This window comes from Pelodiscus sinensis, chromosome 7 (assembly GCF_049634645.1).
Source record: "Pelodiscus sinensis isolate JC-2024 chromosome 7, ASM4963464v1, whole genome shotgun sequence".
NCBI classification, from domain to species: domain Eukaryota; kingdom Metazoa; phylum Chordata; order Testudines; family Trionychidae; genus Pelodiscus; species Pelodiscus sinensis.
In genome coordinates, this window is record NC_134717.1 from 48,606,211 (window position 1) to 48,624,669 (window position 18,459).

At 40.9% G+C, this 18,459-nt stretch overlaps 1 protein-coding gene across 5 annotated transcripts in view; it reads right to left on the reverse strand.

The window, feature by feature from the left end:
- The window catches only part of CERKL (CERK like autophagy regulator), a 137,980-nt gene that overhangs the window by 13,603 nt on the left and 105,918 nt on the right, over positions 1–18,459 (reverse strand). For all 5 annotated transcript variants that reach the window (XR_012905239.1, XM_075933746.1, XM_006121694.2 and 2 more), the window contains 3 exons: positions 16,578–16,641; positions 8,878–9,020; positions 1,538–1,612 (listed from right to left, as the gene is read on the reverse strand). Coding sequence is in view for 4 of the 5 variants with exons in the window: in XM_075933746.1 (XP_075789861.1) it covers positions 1,538–1,612; positions 8,878–9,020; positions 16,578–16,641 (282 nt within the window). In the remaining variant the exon portion in view is untranslated. The remainder of the gene's footprint in view (positions 1–1,537; positions 1,613–8,877; positions 9,021–16,577; positions 16,642–18,459) is intronic.

Sequence of the window (18,459 nt, forward strand, 5' to 3'; positions counted from 1 at the left end):
GTGCCGGGTCTTGGTGGGGAGGGAAGTGACGGGATTGGGGTGGGGAAGGGCCGAGCATAAGGGGGAAACTTTACCTTGTTTCGTGCCCCCTTGCATCAACAGCTGCAGCCACGCTGTCCCAGCTTCCCGGGAGGGAGGCCCCGCAGTTCTCGAAGCTGAGGATACGGCTGCTGCAGCCACACAGTTCAGGGGCTGGCCCTGAGGCACCGTGGCCCCAGGCCACCCCAGAGGCTGTAGGCACTGCTGCTGCAATCACACAGCCTGGGGCCGGCCTCAGAGGCTGGAGGCGCCACAGGTCATACCAGAGGCGTCACAGGATGCCCCAGAGGCACCCCGGCCACAGGCTGCCCCAGAAACTGGCAGCGCATGGCCTAGGGCTGGGCCCAGAGGGGCTGCTACTATGCCCACACAGCCCAGAGCCAGCCCCAGAGGCATTCCTACTGCGTGCACACAGCCCGGGGCTGGCCTTGGGCCAGCCCCGGAGGTGCCATGACAGCAGCACCTCCAGCCTTCTGGGCCAGCCCCAGCAGCCTGGCCATGCTAGCTGGCCCTGTTGAGGAGCCTCAGCCCCAGCGCTGCCTTCTCTTCAGAGGCTTACCAGGAGGAGGAGGGGCGGGGATGAGTTCTTTCCCTGGGGCATACGCCAGTTAGGGGGCGGGGCTAGGCCCTCTGAGAGGCTTTTGCCCACCCCTGGTCCAGGGGCATGTGTGATGTTAATCTTTGAAATAGAGCTAGTAGTTACACTTGATGGAACAGCTTTTCTTTTTTCTTTACAAGAAAGTCATTGGGTTCCATACATAACTGCCTTAAAAGGAAAGTGATGATTAATTATGTAAAGTCTAGTATTCAAAATTCAGAAGTTGCGGTAGCACTGGAACACACCCGATTAGGTAATGTGGGATGGGGACGGGACAGGACAGTGAGAGTGTGATGGCTCTGGACCGAGACTGGGGCAGAGAAGAATTACTTCGTGGAGGGAATTTAGCTCCCTTTTAGTGGGTGCCTCCCTTTGTGTTCCTCCTATGTATCTCTTATGCTGAATACTACTCATTTTTCCTGTTATTATTAGGCAAATATTTTGATTTTTTTAAAAGTATGGGACAGTGCCAGTGAATTGTGTATCATAATGCACATATATATGGGACAGAGTTAAAGGCTGTTTGTGTAACTCTTGCTTTTCCTGATTTACTAAATTAAAAGAAAAGCAGTATAAATACAGCTAATCACTGAAACCATCTGCCATGTAATGTGAACTCTCATCAATGCAGCTATTAATAGTTATACTAGATACCCAAGAATAGTTTATGAAGAAAAGTACAGAGAATCAATACTGTTAAAACGCACCATGGAATTAGATATCATAAGTGAGGTTACCTTTCAAACCCAAATTATTTGATGATACAAACTTCACCATGTCACAACACAATGTCATTGATTTGTTAGGCAAGTACCTGCTTCCCTTTAGAACATGTATTCAAAATTTTAAATATGTCTTCTAATTAGCTGAAAGTTTCTGAATAATGCATTTACGAATTACCCATTATAATGTGCAATGTTGCAGTTACTACATGTTTGATTCCATGAAGAGTATAAGCCAAAACATTAGTGGAACCTGTAAAAATTAATACAAACAATTGTTACAAGAATGGTACTGAATGATAGATTGAAGAATACAAAACAAAATAAATCAAATGTTTCACAAAATATAGACTTTTGAGGAAGAAGAATTTCATTCACCTTTTGTAAAAGGATTATTTTGAATAAGCTTTCTACTCCACAAAGCAAGACTTTTTAAGCTGTGTCTACTATACAAGGTACCTTCAGAGGTTAAAGTAAACTGGTGCACCCCAGTACGCTGCTTCGGCAAGGAGCCAGCCGGCTGGGGCAGGATGTGGCATAGCGCACTCCCAGCTGGGCCCCTGCTGCTTTCCTGCAGACAGCCACACTAAGCAGAAGGTAAGCAGCCAGGCAGGGTAAACGGGCAGGTTGGGGGTGCACCTGAGGCCACCTTACATTTCACAGATGCACTTAATGTGGCTATCAGAGAACGACAACACAAAAAAAATCTACTAAAATAAAAAACTACATACCCTAATACTAAGAAAGTAAAGTATTTAAATGCTTACATTTCATTATAATGAAAAATACATCTTTGTAACCAAAAAAACTTCAAGAAAACATCTTTGATGTCCTACTGAAGGGAGAAATTACACAACTTGAGAAGGGCTATACATCCAAATATATAGCTAGAACTGAATCCTCAAGGTCTTTTTCAATGACACTCGTACTGCTTTTTGTAACAGTTGTCTTGAGTAAAGGACTGATTAAGAATTGGGAGGTCAATCCCACAAAATACCTAGTGTTTCCTGTGAAGTCATCTCACATGAAGTTCCATTGAAGTTGAGAGTACTCAGCACTGCAAGGGAAGCCCTAAGTATCTGGAGGATGGGACTCTGAATAAAGATTTCAGGATTTACAGCACAGGTAGGAAATAATTGAAGTGCATCTAACAAATGATCAGTGGAGAACAATCTTTGGAATTTACATCTTCACTTTTGCAATTTATGAAAAGAATAAGGGTGTATGAATATAATAGAAATGATAGAGAGAATATTGACTACTAAACTTTAAGAATACTAAAGAAGCTGCATTTTTTCTAAAGAATAAAAAAAGTAATGATTTATTCATCTCTTTATGTCTTCTTTAGTAAAGAAACTGCTATACAGTGACCTTTTTCTTCAATTGTATTCTCTCTTCTAAAACAGAAACAAATGATAAATTAGAGTTATGAAGTTCATTGAGATGAAAAAGGAAACTAACAGATTCAAATTGCTATGTGGCACTCTACTAGGACATTACAACTAAACCAAGAAAATAATTTAATTAATTCTGTCTCGAGTTTATAAACTAATCAATTAATTGGTAGGACAAGTATTTTCTCCATGTTGTTGGATTTCCCCTTCCTTTAATGGTTATACAATAGATTCAAAAGAGAAAGCAAAATGATCATGCTAAAATAGTTTTTCCACATAGGACACAATTATGGGGGCTTTTTAATTCTGTATCTGTAATACTATAGTGTATCATACTTGAAATAAAAGTAGGAAACATTTCAGGTTAGAAAATTAACTAATCAGCATTGATCTCAAAATGTATCTTTGCCAAAGAATCTCAAAGGCATGATCAGCACCATTTATGTTTTAAAGACCATTATAACATATAATCTCTAGAATTTGAAGCACAAGGTCTGAACTGTTGCATGAGATGTCATAAATGGATTTATTCCAAATGGTTTGGTTAGAATCATTTTTCAATCTTAAAGCAAAACTGTTTTTCAATCCCAATACCAGTTATGTCTACACTACAGAGAAGATTGTAAGCGCCACAGTTGATCCTCTGGGGTTCAAATTAGCATGTCTAATTTGAACTGAGAGGGTGCTCTTGTCGGTGCTGGTAGTCCTGGTCCTATGAGGAATAAGGGAAGTCGAAGGGAAACTGTAACCTCCCGTAGTGTGGATGGTGCCAAAATATGACTTAAGATACTTTGACTCCAGCTACATAAAATTTAAACTTATACCCTAGCGTAGACCTAGCCTAAGTGCTTCTGTGAATCAAAACTCCATAGCTGTCGGCAGAGGCATGTAGATTAGACACATAGGCAAAGGCAAATGAAGCCACGATTTAAATGATCGCGGCTTCATTTACATTTACATGGCTGGCGCGCTGAGCCAACAAACAGCTGATCAGCTGTTTGTCCACTCAGCGTGCTAGTCTGGATGCTCCCCTACTGACAAAGCCCTTTGTCGGCAGCCCCGTTATTCCTCGTGGGATGAGGTTTACCGGGGCTGCCGACAAAGGGCTTTGATGTCGACAGGGGAGCATCCAGACTAGCGTGCTGAGCGGACAAACAGCTGATCAGCTGTTTGTCGGCTCAGCGCGGCAGCCATGTAAATGTAAATGAAGCCGCGATCATTTAAATCGCAGCTTCATTTGCCTTTGCCAAAACAACAAGTCTACATGGCTCCGTCGACGGAGCCATGTAGTCTAGACGTACCCCATCATTATGTAAAAGATGGGAAAGTTTGGATTCTGATATAAATGACTTAATAGAGGGTTTAAATGTAAAACTATCTCCAAACCTCCAAAATTACAGTAGGGGAAAAATAGACATGCATACAAAATCACCCAAAACACACAACTTGGATTATTAGAAATGATTTTAAAATAATTTTGCTTTCCATTGACTGCAGTAAGTGTGTTACGTTTCTGAAAAAACTCCATCTGATGTCTTTCAGGATTGAGCTAATAAAGACATCTTGTAGAGTGAAATATAGTTTGATAGATCAGGACCAGTCTGTTTTGAAGCTGTAGTGGATGTGAGGCGGCAAAATACAGTTTGACGTTTAAAAAACAGACATAAGTTGGGTCTTGTTTTCAGAGAACATTCTATCCAGCAGAATCACGAAGAACAAATCTAGAACACATCAATTTATATGCTACAACATTTTTCTTCCAACCAAACGGTCATTATTTAACTATTATATGACGATAGTATCTAACAACCCAAATAAAGGATCAAAACTTCATCATGCCAAGTATTACACAAACACACAATGTGCTGTAAAAAGCCTACAGTCAACACGGAAAACATAGGTAGACAATATATAGGCAAAATATTAAAAATTGCTTGCCTTTTAAAATTATTTATTCATTTCCCAAATCACATCCTCCTTCCTCTTTGGCCTGAGATGTTATATATCCTACATTTACCAGAGACTGGGTGGGCCTCTACACTATGTCACTTTTGGGAGAAGGAAAAATTGATGCCTTGAACCATAACACTACATAGTTCAATCATTACTTAACCTTAAATACTTAGGTACTACTCATAATAGGCCATTTGTTTTTAAAAAAAAAAGATTCAAATTTTGGCACCATTCTACAGAACTATCACAAAATATATATTTATCCAAAAGAGAGAGACTTTTTTATCCAGAAAAATAAAATTCTAGTTCGAATTTTCTTTTCTTTCCCTGGCATTATAGACTACTTCTCACTATTCCCTTATGAAAGCATCAGAGTTAGGACAAAAGTGTAATAGTTCATGTAAAGCATGACTGGATGAAAGTACCAAGAAAAATTTGTAAAAAAACACAACCCAAACAAAAAACCTCTGTCCTTGAAAGCTTATGTACTTCTGCAGAACAATTAAGGTAATTAACCAGACAGCATGAATATTCATAAGGCTGTTAATGTCTCCACATCCAAGTAGATAAATGTGATGTAATGACTTCCTAGTCAAGCATATCTAAAATTCTCATGAAAACTGCACCAACACTTTGTTCTTTTGCCTGAAACATTATAGAAATTAACTGTCCTTCGGTAATATTTTATTGTCCAATTATTTGGAAAGCACTCATTTATTTAAGTGAACTATTTAGGATGATAAGGATTATAATCTGTGTATAGCTTGGCTCTTATTTTGTAACAACTAGAGTGCTTTTTTATTTTTATGTTCTTCCAGTTTCCCCCCTCTGTCTGAATCCCTCTGTACAGTTCTTTGGCATTAGTTCCCATAGCAACAAACACTACTGCTTATTGCTAATGACCAGCAATACAACTGCTGGCTTTCCCTCATCTGATCCATTTGATTTTTGACCACAGCACCAAATCATGGACCATGCTACTGTAGAGTATTTCAGTAAAATGCACATTCCCTCTGGGTATCTCTCTCTCCAGGAGGCTAACTACTCCAAAAGCAGTACCTTCTCATCAAGTATGCAGAAAGCTGAAAACTGCTGCTTAACAAGCTTATATTGTCTCTAAAGGGCAGAAAATGGACTTTAATCCATGTAAATAATATATGCTATTTTGTACAATGAATATATTTATAAAATTATTTAATGCTCTATTGATATATCTTCTAAACACTCCCAAATTTACTACTTTATCCAAAATAGGTAATTTTTAAAGTACATATAAACGGCACGACATAATACGTTAAGAAAAAAAATCTAAAAATCTCTCTTAAAAGGCATTTGCTATATTATCCTTATTTCAATTCATTTAATCACTCTGTAGTTCAACTTACTCCCATACTCTAACTTCACATTCCTTTGGGTGCATCTATCTTGGTTGTGATCAGGGGAGCCATCAGACTAGCTGGGCCCTTGGGCAAGATGTGGGGGGGAGGGGCAGGTGGCTCTATGCTCCCAGAAGGGGTGGGGCTGGGGAAACATTGGGCTCTGGGACAATTGCCCCTGTTGCTCCTCCCCCTATTGGTAGGCCTGGTTGTGATGTACTATTCCTTATTAATAATCCCAAGAGAATAAGTACCAATGAAGAAGAACAGTAACCTAAGCTCATCCAAAAATTGGAGTAAAAAGTTGGAGAGATTCTGTCTTATACCATCTTCAACACATTCACAGCAACTCAAATGACAAGTGAAGGTCAGAGTGCTGGCCTAAAATGTATTTGTTTCATGTAGCTGAGATCATACTGTGGTCTCTCATTAAACCATTCCTTTATTCTTGTGTGCTTTAAATCATATCTAATATAATCCATCATATTTTTCTACTAATTATTGCTTATTTTAAATACTGCATTTTGAAAATGTTTTTGCTGTTATTTGTAAAAGCAAAAGCAGCTTGAAAAAGACAGACATGATTTGTATTAAAAGGAGAGGAAACTAGATAGTTGAAATCATTCCAAATGGAACCCAAGCACTTACTTCCATATTTCTTATGGGGAATGATTAAAAGAGTAAGGTATGAATGGGCATGATCTTTAGAGAAATGACAGAACTCCTTTTTTTTCCTTACTGGTTATAAAGAACACATGAAAAATGCAGTTACAAATATGAGCTCAGATTACCCCCAAAATTCACAGAGGGGACTCTCCATGCATAAATATCTCTTTTTCTCCATGCGGGTTGCAGGTTTCTCAATCACCCTTTTTCTGAACTCAATGGAAATCTCTCTATCTAGCTCAGAGTACAGTAGAATCTCAGTTAGGAAAACCAGAATTATGAATTAATCAGTCAATCGCACACCTTATTAGGAACCAGAGGTATACAATCAGGCAGCAGCACACCCCTCCCCCCAAAAAAGGCAAACATGATACAGTACAGGACATAGAAAAGGTAAGGACAGTAAAAAAATAGCATTTTTTCATGTATAAAATGTTTCAATGCTATATTAAATCAATGTCCAGTTGTAATCTCCTGAAAGAACAACCATAACGTTTTGTTCAGAGTTATGAACGTTTCAGAGTTACAAACAACCTGCATACTTGAGGTATGCATAATTCTGAGATTCTACTGTTCATGCTGGAGGAGCAGGACAATGTAGACAAGCCTGTATGGTGGTAATATGCGCAGTGGGTGAATCATAGGCTCAGGGAGATTAGTTCCTGGCCTAGACCTCCCCTTCTGCTCAAGTCCCTGCTCCCCTTCTACTACCATCCTTGACTGCCAACCATCTGTCCACTCCATTCTGGGCTGCCTAAGCATATCTAGCCCCACAGCACCAGATGCTGCGGGTCCACCACTGGATGGCCCCACCACTGTGTACCTGGCTCTAGTCTGCCTCAGTGCTCCCAGCCCCAGAGTGCTGGAAAGCACAGCCCCAGTGCCCAAAGACCCTGCCCCAGCCACCCAAAGTCCTGGATTCAGGCTTGTTTCCGTAGCCTCGGTATGTTTCCTGGAAGAGGGGTAGTCTGCCTGGGCTGGGACCAAACAGGAAGTGGCATGGAGGAGGGGGCCTTAGGGCAAAGCATGGGCAGGGCTGTTTGGGCAGGCTTATCCTGCACCAGCCAATGATAAATGCTGCCCATGGAAAGAGCAGGTGGGACAGAGTCAGGTCAGTGGAATGATGAGCTGGGACAGACACTGAGTAAGTCAAAGAGATGCATGCACTGCCCTCTAATCCTGCAGAAAAAAGTCAAAAGAGTTAATATAGCCTGCGACTGTATGATCTTTTTTGCATAATTTTCCACAGAGTTTGTTGAGACAGCTGCAAGTAAAGATAGCTCCTAGACACCAGAATCAAATGGAGGTGCTGCCAAAGAAGCTGATGGACGGTAGGAGAAGGATGCCAGGGACATGGTATATTTCCATGAGGGCATGGGAATGAAGTTTGCCCTTCCTATAGATCCAGGGGAAGAGGAAAAAGTGACAACTGACATTTCCTGTCCTAGAGGACCCTCCCACAGGTGAAGAACTGATCTATGTCATTACAGGTTGAACCTCTCTAATCTGGAACTCTCTGGTCCAGCATGATTTTAATTAGATGGAGATCCACTTTTCATGGGTGTGGCCAAGTTTTCCATGGTCCCATAAAGTTTGTTTACAGCCACCAGTCCTGACTCTCAGTGTTCTCTGTGCTGTTACTTAGCTCTAATTTACCCCTAAATGAGCTCTAATTTACCTCTAAGAGCCCTGCAATCAATGGAAATGTTATGAGAAAATACTGACTCTTGTAGTTTGGCAAATTCTCTGATTCGGCATTAGTCAGGTTCCAAGGGGGCTGGACTAGAGAGGATCAACCTGTACTATGAATTAATCTATAAACAAAATGTATTGATTATTCATACTGGTGGCTGAAGCAGTATAACTGAGACTGAAATGAAATGCAAATTTCAAGCAGTGCATTTCAATCTACCACTTAAACAGTTTATTGAGGGATGTGGTGAATTTGTTATCACTGGAAATTTTAAAAATATGCTCTTGGTCAAACAGGAGTTAATTCAGAGAAAACCTATAGCCAGCGTTATACAGGAGATAGACTAGGTGAGCACAGTGGTCCCTTCTGGCCTGATAAATCTGTCTGATACATTGTGGATTAACAGAGATACTTAATCAGTATCTTTTGTTCTCACCTGCTGGTATAATGCCAAGGGGAAGTGGTGCTCTGACAGGTGAAAGGATGTAATCTGTGTCTCTTCCAGCATCCAACTGAGCTCTGAGTAGTAGACCATGAGCTACCTCACTGGTAGACCCATCACCACCAATACAAACCACCCTATAAAAAAAAACAACAACCGAGGCTCAGATGATCCATAAATGAAAGACAATTGTAATTAAACAAATTTCTACATAAGGACAATTCAAATACTTATATATTATATCATTTTATGTTTTTACAGGTTGGACCGCTGGTCCCAGATGAGGGATTTTTCTGGACCAGGGGAGGTCATTTCTGGATCCACCTCTTTTCTTTCCTGCCCATCTCCCCCACCCACCCAGCTGAGCTACCCCTCCCGCCACAGCTCAGCTGAGCTACATGATGGGCTTCCCGGCTTCTGCTCCCTCTCCCAAAGTCCAGATGAACTATGCACTGCCCCCTCTGCATCATGCTGGATTCCCAGGCTTCCCAGCGCACCAGGACTCTGATCCTGGAACATCCACGGTCCAGAACCAGAGAGCTCTGGTTTATAGAGGTGCAACCTGTATTATATACCATATTTCTATGTAGTTTTAAAAAACAGAATAATGTCTAGATTTCTCAACTGTAGTTACATAAACACACACAGAGTGTGTCATTATATTCAGTACACAAATAGAAACATCACTTCCCAAGTGCAATAAGTAGGCATCTATAAATCTGTGAAGTAGGATGGGTAGGTTAATAAGCATGGGAAATTTGAATGTGTTAATACCCCTTCTGACTTTCACACGCACTCTTGTATCTTTCAGTGGCAAGAAGTATATAATTCTTATTTGGTTCATTCTAGAATACATAACATACTAAAATATTCCAAAGTCACAAAATACTACTTATTTTCAATAAATTGTTGAAAACTCAGAAGGCATTAAAATAATGTATAGATAAGCTCTCTTAATTTACAATGGTGATAAGAATAAGAATAATAGATAGTTAAATACTATAAATGTTACAGGTCACTGTTTTCTTTTCAACATGGTGGCCACAGTTACAGGGTTAACTGCACCTCTAACCCTTTTCTTGATCTCTATGAGCACACCTTATTCTATGTACATGCAGTCCATTAAAATAACCCCTTGTACACACACAGTAAACAACACAAGAACAATCAGAAATAGAATATACAGTATTCATTAATTATTATAAGCAGTCCTCATGTTCCTCACTGTGACATGATTTCTATTTAAAAAACAACAAATGGTCCTGCAGCACCTTTGAGACTAACAAAAAATGTAGGTAGTATCTAGGGATGTTAATTATAGTTTAATCAACTAATTGACTAGTTGATGGATTTTCTATTGACTACTGGATTAGTCAATAAGCAGTGGAGCCACAATGGGGTTAGCTCCCTGTCTCGACAGCTAACCCCGCTGCGGCTCTGCCTTTTAAATGTATTAAGAGCCAGCTGGCGCTGGGTCCCCACTGCTGAGCTTCTGAAACTGAGTGCATCTTTAGAATGGAGGACTAAAATGTCCAAGGATGGAAGTTGGGATGAGGCCTGAAAATGAGGTTTGATTTTACCTTGCAGGTGGCCCACATGCTCTTAACAGAAGGTTTGACATGAGGGCTCTAGCCAATAAAGCTATGATATAAATTACTTGGTACTGGCTTTGGGTCTGTGTACCTTTAGAACCCTTACTGTGATTTAGCAACACATTTAGACAATGTGGCAGTAATTTGAGTTATGCTCAGTAAGACTTGCCTTTAAACACAAACACTGAGGTAAATTTTGCTTTCATACATATTGATGTAAATCCTAAATGACTTCATTTAAATCTATTTAGGCTGAACACAAAGCAGCATAGCTGAGCTCAAAATCTTGCACTATTTATTTTTATTGATACCAAATGTGGCAGAGATAAGATATAATTGAAAACACAGAAAAAGAGTGTGGCTTCAGAAGAATAATAGAACTATAACTGTGAATAGTCGTAATTGGAAAGAGATCAACATTTCGCAGCTCAGCTAAATACAACATGAATACCCTTTATTTCTGCTCACTCTGATATATATATATTCCTTTGCACTTCCGCGTAGAATTGAATATTACATTTAAATAAACATCTAACAACCTTATTTACACATTAGTTTAAATGAGTTGCTGAATACTCTGGCCATTGGACTACTCATATAGATAAAATTAAGCTCTTTTTTAAGTTCTTTGCTAGATGTGGGACAGAGCAGGAATTTGCAGATTCAAGTCATAAATGTGTGTTACTGTTTATTAATTGCCAGAAAAACCCTCTTCCAAAAGAGCTAATCCTGACTCAATACAAACACTTGAGGGATACATGGAGGCATAAAACCCTACTACCAGCAATCCTTTGCATAAAGGTACTTAATCATTGTTCCTGTAATATGTAATTAAACTCCCACCTGCTGTGGCAATAGAGGAAGATGCTTTTGTCTCTATTACTTTGTCTGTAAAAGTACTGCTATAGCAAATATCTTTTTTCTGTTTCTTAAACAGCTATTAAGCAGTTTTATAAAGCATGTGAATATTAATAGAAGTTTCCCTAAACAAACATAATTTAATAATAAATAGATAGTATTGGCACTCTCCAATGTTTTTAAGAATACAATGTTTAAGTTTGTTCACAGGACATTACTAAAACTTCTGCATGAACGTATCTTCTGTTATATATTTGCAAATATATCCAAAAATTTAACTAGTTTTATAATGTTAAACTATTTGGGAAAACAAAGAATATTCTCCCATAAAAACTGAAATTGTCTCTCGCAGCTTTGACATTTTCCCTCATCTGTTATCCTTTTTTCTTATGTCTTTATTTTTAAACAACCATCCACCTCGTCCCCATCCAGGCCTGCCCACAGAGGGGTCAGGTAAAGGAGAGGTGGCAAAAGGGACAATTGCCCTGTGGCCTGGTGATTTAAAGGGGTCTGGGACACCTCACTACGGCCACTGCTACCCTATCATCAGTGGAGGTTTGGGCCCTTTAAATCACCGCCAGAGCCCCAGGCTGCACTCTCCAGGTGGCACTGAGGGCTAGAGGGCAGGGCATGCTGCACACTGGCCAGGAAAGAGGGTTGGCTTCTACCCACCCATCCCTTCCACCCAAAGCCCCTCCCTTTCTGAGAGAATGGAGCCAGATCCCCCCCCCCCCCTTACCCAGGGTCTGCACAGGTTGACGACTCCCCTGTCCCAATCAAAGAAGAGAGAAAGTTCTGGCTAAAAATTGTTAAAAAAAATAGTTCTGGCTAAAAATTTCTGGCACATAAAAGCCATTACATCTCCTTGACACAAAAGGTCAGGGCATACTTTTCCACATGTTAATGGAAGTCCTTGTTTGTCTGATCTTATTTTTTGTTAGTGCTAGATATCAAGTTTTAAAGGCTTATGTTTTATTTATTACTGCCTTATTCTTCAAAAGGATAATATAAAAACAGGACTACAAGTACTTTAATGTGAACCTTATCAGTGGATTCTCGTACCCACATAAGATTCAGCACATGCATTCCTGTATTTTTATTTGTTTATAGTAAAAACTCTTGTTTGTTTCCTGGGCACTTTCCTAACATTCAGGATGGACAGCCTGTTGGAAGGAATTCACAAACTAAAGATAAGGTGGGGGAGGTCAAAGCATGAATTTCACATAGCTACAATTACAATGCACAGCTTAAAAACAGATACACAAGCAGTTAGAGAAAAACAAATTGTTGTTGTTGCTTTTAATATAAATAATTAAGAACCACTTTGTTTAGTCTAGAATTAGTTTCTGTTGAATTATTCTATGTGAGTTTGTGAAGATTTCCAACTGGAAAAAATAGTCATCATTGCAAGATTCTTATCCCAGTTTTCACTGACAGTAGTCTAACCTAAAATATTTTTCTGAAAAATCCATGACATTTTAAGCTCTTGATTAGGGAGAAAAGACTTACATGCATTCCACATGCTTCTGTCAGAGCACAGACAGGACATAAGAAAACAAAATTAAAGATATATAACAGGCTAGGACTAGCAGTGTCACCATGGGCATGATCACTATCAATACCGAGGTTTGTTGTTCTGTGAAAAAATAAGCACCTTACCAAGCTCTGGGGTTGAGCAGAGGTGTGCTAATTAAATCAGATCTAAATGTAAGCCTAAATCCAACTATCAGAAGGGAAAAATTACTCATTTTGTAAGGCTGAAAGCAAACCTAACTCTACCTCTCCACAGGCTGAATCCAGCTCCAGGGGCTTATATCTATTGACTTCCAAGCAACACCAATGGAGGTGGATAGGAATTCATTGACAAAGATTAGAACACAGCTCTACCAAACCCAGCACTGTCTCTGGTCTGCTGAGTGATGGCATAATGTTCTATGAAAGTGTGAATAGTGGACCATGTTGTGACTCTACAAATGTCCTGGAAAGGGATGAGAGCCAGGAAAGCTACCAAGGACACGAGCTCTAGTGAAGTGGGCTCTGACAATCTGCAGTGGCAGGTCCTCTGCCTGTTAGTAACAGATCATTATGCAAGAGGTGATCCAGTTGCAAATCCTCTGAGATGACACAAGAAGGCCCTTCATCCTATCCACTGTAGCAATGAGGAATGGAGTTGATATAAGAAAAGGTTTGGTACATTCTGGGTAAAAAGTTATGGCACTTCAGACATCCACTGTGTGAAGATGCCTCTCTGCTGTTCTTAGGTGGCTTGGGCAGACTATGGGGAGGAATAGGTCCTGGTTCATATGGAAGGTAGATGCCACCTTTAGCAGAGAAGCTGGATGGGGCCACAGCTGAACCTTATCTTTGTAACGACAATGTATGGTGGTTCTGAGGTCAAGGCTTTAATCTCAAAACATTCATCTCACAAACGTCACCAACACCAGGAAAGCAACCTTCCATGACAAGTAAGAAAGGGAGCAGCAGCCCAGCAGCTCAAAGGGCGGGCCCATGAATTTAGAGAGAATCAAATTAACATCCTATTGTGGGACAGGAGTTCATACCTGCAGGAGGAACCTCTCTATGCCTTTCAAGCTTCTGACCATCGTGTCATGAGAAAACAGAGCCTGTCGCTGGATCAACAAGTGAAAGGCAGAGATGGCCATGAGAAGTACTCTAACGGAACACTATGCCAGCCCCTGGTTCATGAGATGAAGCAGATAGTCTAAAGATAGACTGCATGGAAGAACACAGGGAGAGATGCTACATACAGATGTTCAGCATGAAAATCTTGTACACTTAGCCAGGTAAGTCAGTCTGGTTGAGGGCTTCCTACTTCATAGGGGGATCTATTGGACCTCCTCCAGGTAGGTCCATTCCTCCAGATTCAGCCACTCAACATCAATGCTGAGAAGTGAAGGGACGTGAGTTTGGGATGAGAGCCGGTCTAGTTGGTTCGGTAAAGGCTACTGTCAGGTTCATAAGTATGGTGACAAGTGCAAATGAGGCCATGCTGGGGTGATCATGATAACCTGCATCTTGTCTCTCTTGATCTTTTCCAGGACTTTGCTCATGAGAGGAATCAGGGAACATGTACATCCGAGTCCCTGACCACAATAGGAGGAAGGCATCAGAGAGGAAGTCCTTGCCTAGACCTTGTTGCAAACAAAATCAGTAACATTTTCTGTTTTGCCTGGTGATGAATGTTACCTAATTTCACTGGAGACCAACGCAGGTTTATTCTTATATTGATTTATTCAATACTACTATTGGATCAAGTGAAAAGAGAATGGAACTCCTTCATACATGCACCCATTCATAGACTCAGACACTTCCACACATGACAAGTTGTGCAGAGAGAGCAGAAGATGACAAGAGTGGTGGGTGGGGTGGGTTTGCCTGCAGTCAGCAATCCAGGCCAGCGAGCTGATTGTATGACCCATGGTTTGTGTGCTCTCTTCTGTTTATTGAGCTGGGCTGCCCCTATCATATACACTGAGTTCTTTCTCTGTGTCCATCACTGAGAGGACCACCCAGACATCATTTTCTTAATGCATGTTAATTCCTTCTTCTCTTCGTTGCACCTCTGTATCTTGCCTCTCTCATGTGCAAGCGATGATTACATCAGACCCTACCTAGCCCCTGGCTCCTCTCTGTAGCCTCACAGCTCCTCTCCAGGGGGCTTCTGGGGCAGCCTATGTACAGGGCAGGGGCTGTCCCTGGCTGCTCCCCATAGGCTGGCTGAGAATCCCTGCTTGAGGCAGAAGGAAGTTGCTGCCAGCACCCAGGATTTGCAGGGAATGCGGTGCTGGGGGTGGGGCAGTGAGATGGGGGGAGCCAGGGAGAGGGAGAGGGAGCTGGCAGGTGGATGAAGGGGGCAAGGGACTCAGAGCTAGAAGGCAGTGAGGGGGGAAGAGAGGGAAGAGGGAGAACAGGGATGCATGCAGTGGTGGTGTTCCCTATAAGCTGCATGGCAGCACAGCTTTACAGGTGATTAATCATCCCCACCCAGTCAGCCCTGCCCCCGCCCAGCTCCAAGCACTAATCCCTGAGCCATTGACTGGGCGGTGCTGATTAATCACTTGTGAAACTGTGCTGCCAGGCAGGTTAGGAGGGAACACTGACCTCTAACACAGAAGAAGCCGCACCACAGCCCGGCTCTCACCCTGGCAATGTGGCCTGCCCCAGGAGTAGCCAGGCGGCCACCACATAGCGCTGGCCCCAGCTCCAGCTTCACATGGCTCCACCTCGGGAGCAACTATGCAGCTACCACACAGCTCTGGCCCCCCACTCTCCCATCAAGCCCACCACAAGCAGCAGCTTACCTTCCACTTGCAAGGAAGGTGAATGCTGCTGTGCAGCTCTTCTAGGGAGCTGGGCAGGATTAGAATTCTTTGTACCCGCCTGCACAGACACGCACCATAGAGGGAACTTAGGACATGCACATTACTATACTAATTTTTGAAAACAAAAAGTAGTACAGGTTGGACCTCCCTGGTCCAGCACCCTCGGGAGCTGACTGGTCATTTCTGGACCCCTGCCACCAGCCCCCTTGGCCCAGCCTACTGACCTCCCAGCCAACTCCCCACCTCCTGCTGGCCTCGCTGGGCAGACATCACTGCCTTGGCTCCTGGACCCAATGGGCAGCCGCACATGCATGCTGGAGCTCCTGGACCCACAGGGCAGCCGCACACATTGTGCTGGGGCTCCAGAACCCACCAGGCAACCACGTGCTGGGTTCCTCAGCCCCACTCGGCAGCCCCATTGCCACATGCTGGGTGGCCTTGCTGTCAGCTCGCTGTGGGCCCTGCCAGCCCCACAGGATCATTACCACTGGCCCTCCCTTGGAATTCTCTGGTCCTGCAACATCCGTGCTGGACCATGGATGTTGCCGGACTAGAGAATCCCGGTTAAGAGAATTTCAACCTGTACTCCCACTACAGATGCCAAGTTTTAGAACATAACTGATTTATTTGGACCAAATGTGTTCCTGAAAAAAGGATAATAAATTAAATACAACTTAAAATTTTTAAGCGGGATTTCTATGAATGAAAATTGTAGCTATAGGAGCTTCCAAAGAGGGGTAATTCAAAGCTCTGTAAGGAACTTTTAGTGCATGGCAGCAGATCCACTGGTACACAGTGCACAGTAGGCTTGTTGTGAACTAAATGTTTGTTTAGATAAACTGTGATTATTATTACTAGGTACCTCACAGTAAGAAAGCAAAACTATTAATACCAAACTTACCCATCAAATGTGTGGAGATCACATTCCTGAAGCAATGAGAGGGCATGTCCTTCATATTCAGTTACTACAAAAGATATTTTAATAATTAAAATTCTGGAAGATATAAAAAAAATTCATACAACTTATTTTTGTGTCTCATATGAACATAGTAATAAATTGGAATTTATTTTGCGTATATTTTGATCATCTAAATGAATTGAAAGTATTAAATGTCTTTAAAGTTTTACAACTTTATAAACAAAAGGATCAAAATAATTCTTAACTACAGAAATTTGGTGGTATCAGGTACATTGCCAGTTTTTAATTTAAAGCAGGTGATTTCAAATTCATAGGATTAGTAATATTCATTTGTAGGTCAAAAGTTTCTATAATGGCACAGTTGATATATTATTGGGAAAGTTTAAGCCTATCATCAGTTAGAAGTAAATTATCTAATACTTAATCACACTCAAGTGACCATGTTAGAATACATAAAGTGGTTAACTAAAAATCTGAGTTAAACATAGAAAGATGAAATAAAATCAAATAATAGTGACAACAGAATATAAGGCAAGGTGGCACAAGTATACACCAGAGTCTGGTAGTCTCTGGAGGAAATGAATCTGTCACTGTACATTGCTGTCTCTGTGGTTGTTGATGTCCCATGTATTACTGAAAATACCAATGAAGACAGGATAAACTGGCATTCTACAGATGGCACAAAGCATCATAACCACATTTAGCATTTTCCAGGGCAGCTTTGCCAGAAGAGACAGCCCAGCTGCATCCACCCATCAAAGATTTTTGCTGACTGACATGACACTTACAGATGGATTTTTTGTGTAAGAACGTGCATCATGATATGCAAGATTACATTAATCTTTCATGCTTGTCTGTCCCTGTTGTCAGTACTGTTCAAGCTTTTTCTCCTGTGTTTCTAGGTATTGTTAAAATTATTAGTTTTGGCATTTAACATAGTTATTCCACATACAGCACTATTATCTACCCTCCCCAACATTGTAAAGTAATATTTCTACTGACCACGAGGATGCTGCTGACATGAATGGAAAGTTTCAATCTAATAAGTATATCTATTATTTGTACTCCTCAGAAAGACATATAGGAAAGCAATGTAATTTTCCGCTCTTAAATACATATTACAATACATTTTTCTTATTCATTACAATAACAATGAACATCAGCAATTCAGAATTCTAATTCAGCATTGCTAATGAATTACTATAGTAATAAGTTCCTGTAACTATCAACAAGGTTAGCATAACAGGAGAATTTGAAGCAGTATGTTAGCTTGAAATAAAAGTTAGTGAATTACAATTTTGCTGCCAAAACATACATTGTTGCTTGACCAAAAACAGTTTTTTAATATTGTAGTATTTTTAGGTGGATGAAAAGCATTTAATATCAAATCAGTGGTGCATTCAGCATCTTTGTTCTTTCAGGTGGGAATTTAAATCTCTTCAATAATAGCTATAGTACATGAAGAATAAAAGTGACTAACATAACAGTTTGCCAATACATTGCTTGTGATGTCATGATGAAAAACGGCTCAAACATTATATCGTTAGTAGTTCACTGTGACAGAAGAATCCTCCCCTGCAATATTATTGTTAATGGAGCTACACCAGACCTTTTATAATGAAAATGCTACTTTTACAAAACTGGAAAAAATAAAAATGGTATGCTTGCTATGCTAAATTAAATGGTTTTTATTTTGATTTGTTAAAATGTACTGAGAGGCCTCAGTGTAATATACATCCATTTACAATGAATTCAACTCACTATGAGTTTACACAAAACACACATTGCACACACGATTCCATACATTCAGCCCACATCTTTCAGTTAAATACATGGAAGAACAAAAAGACATCAATCACACCCT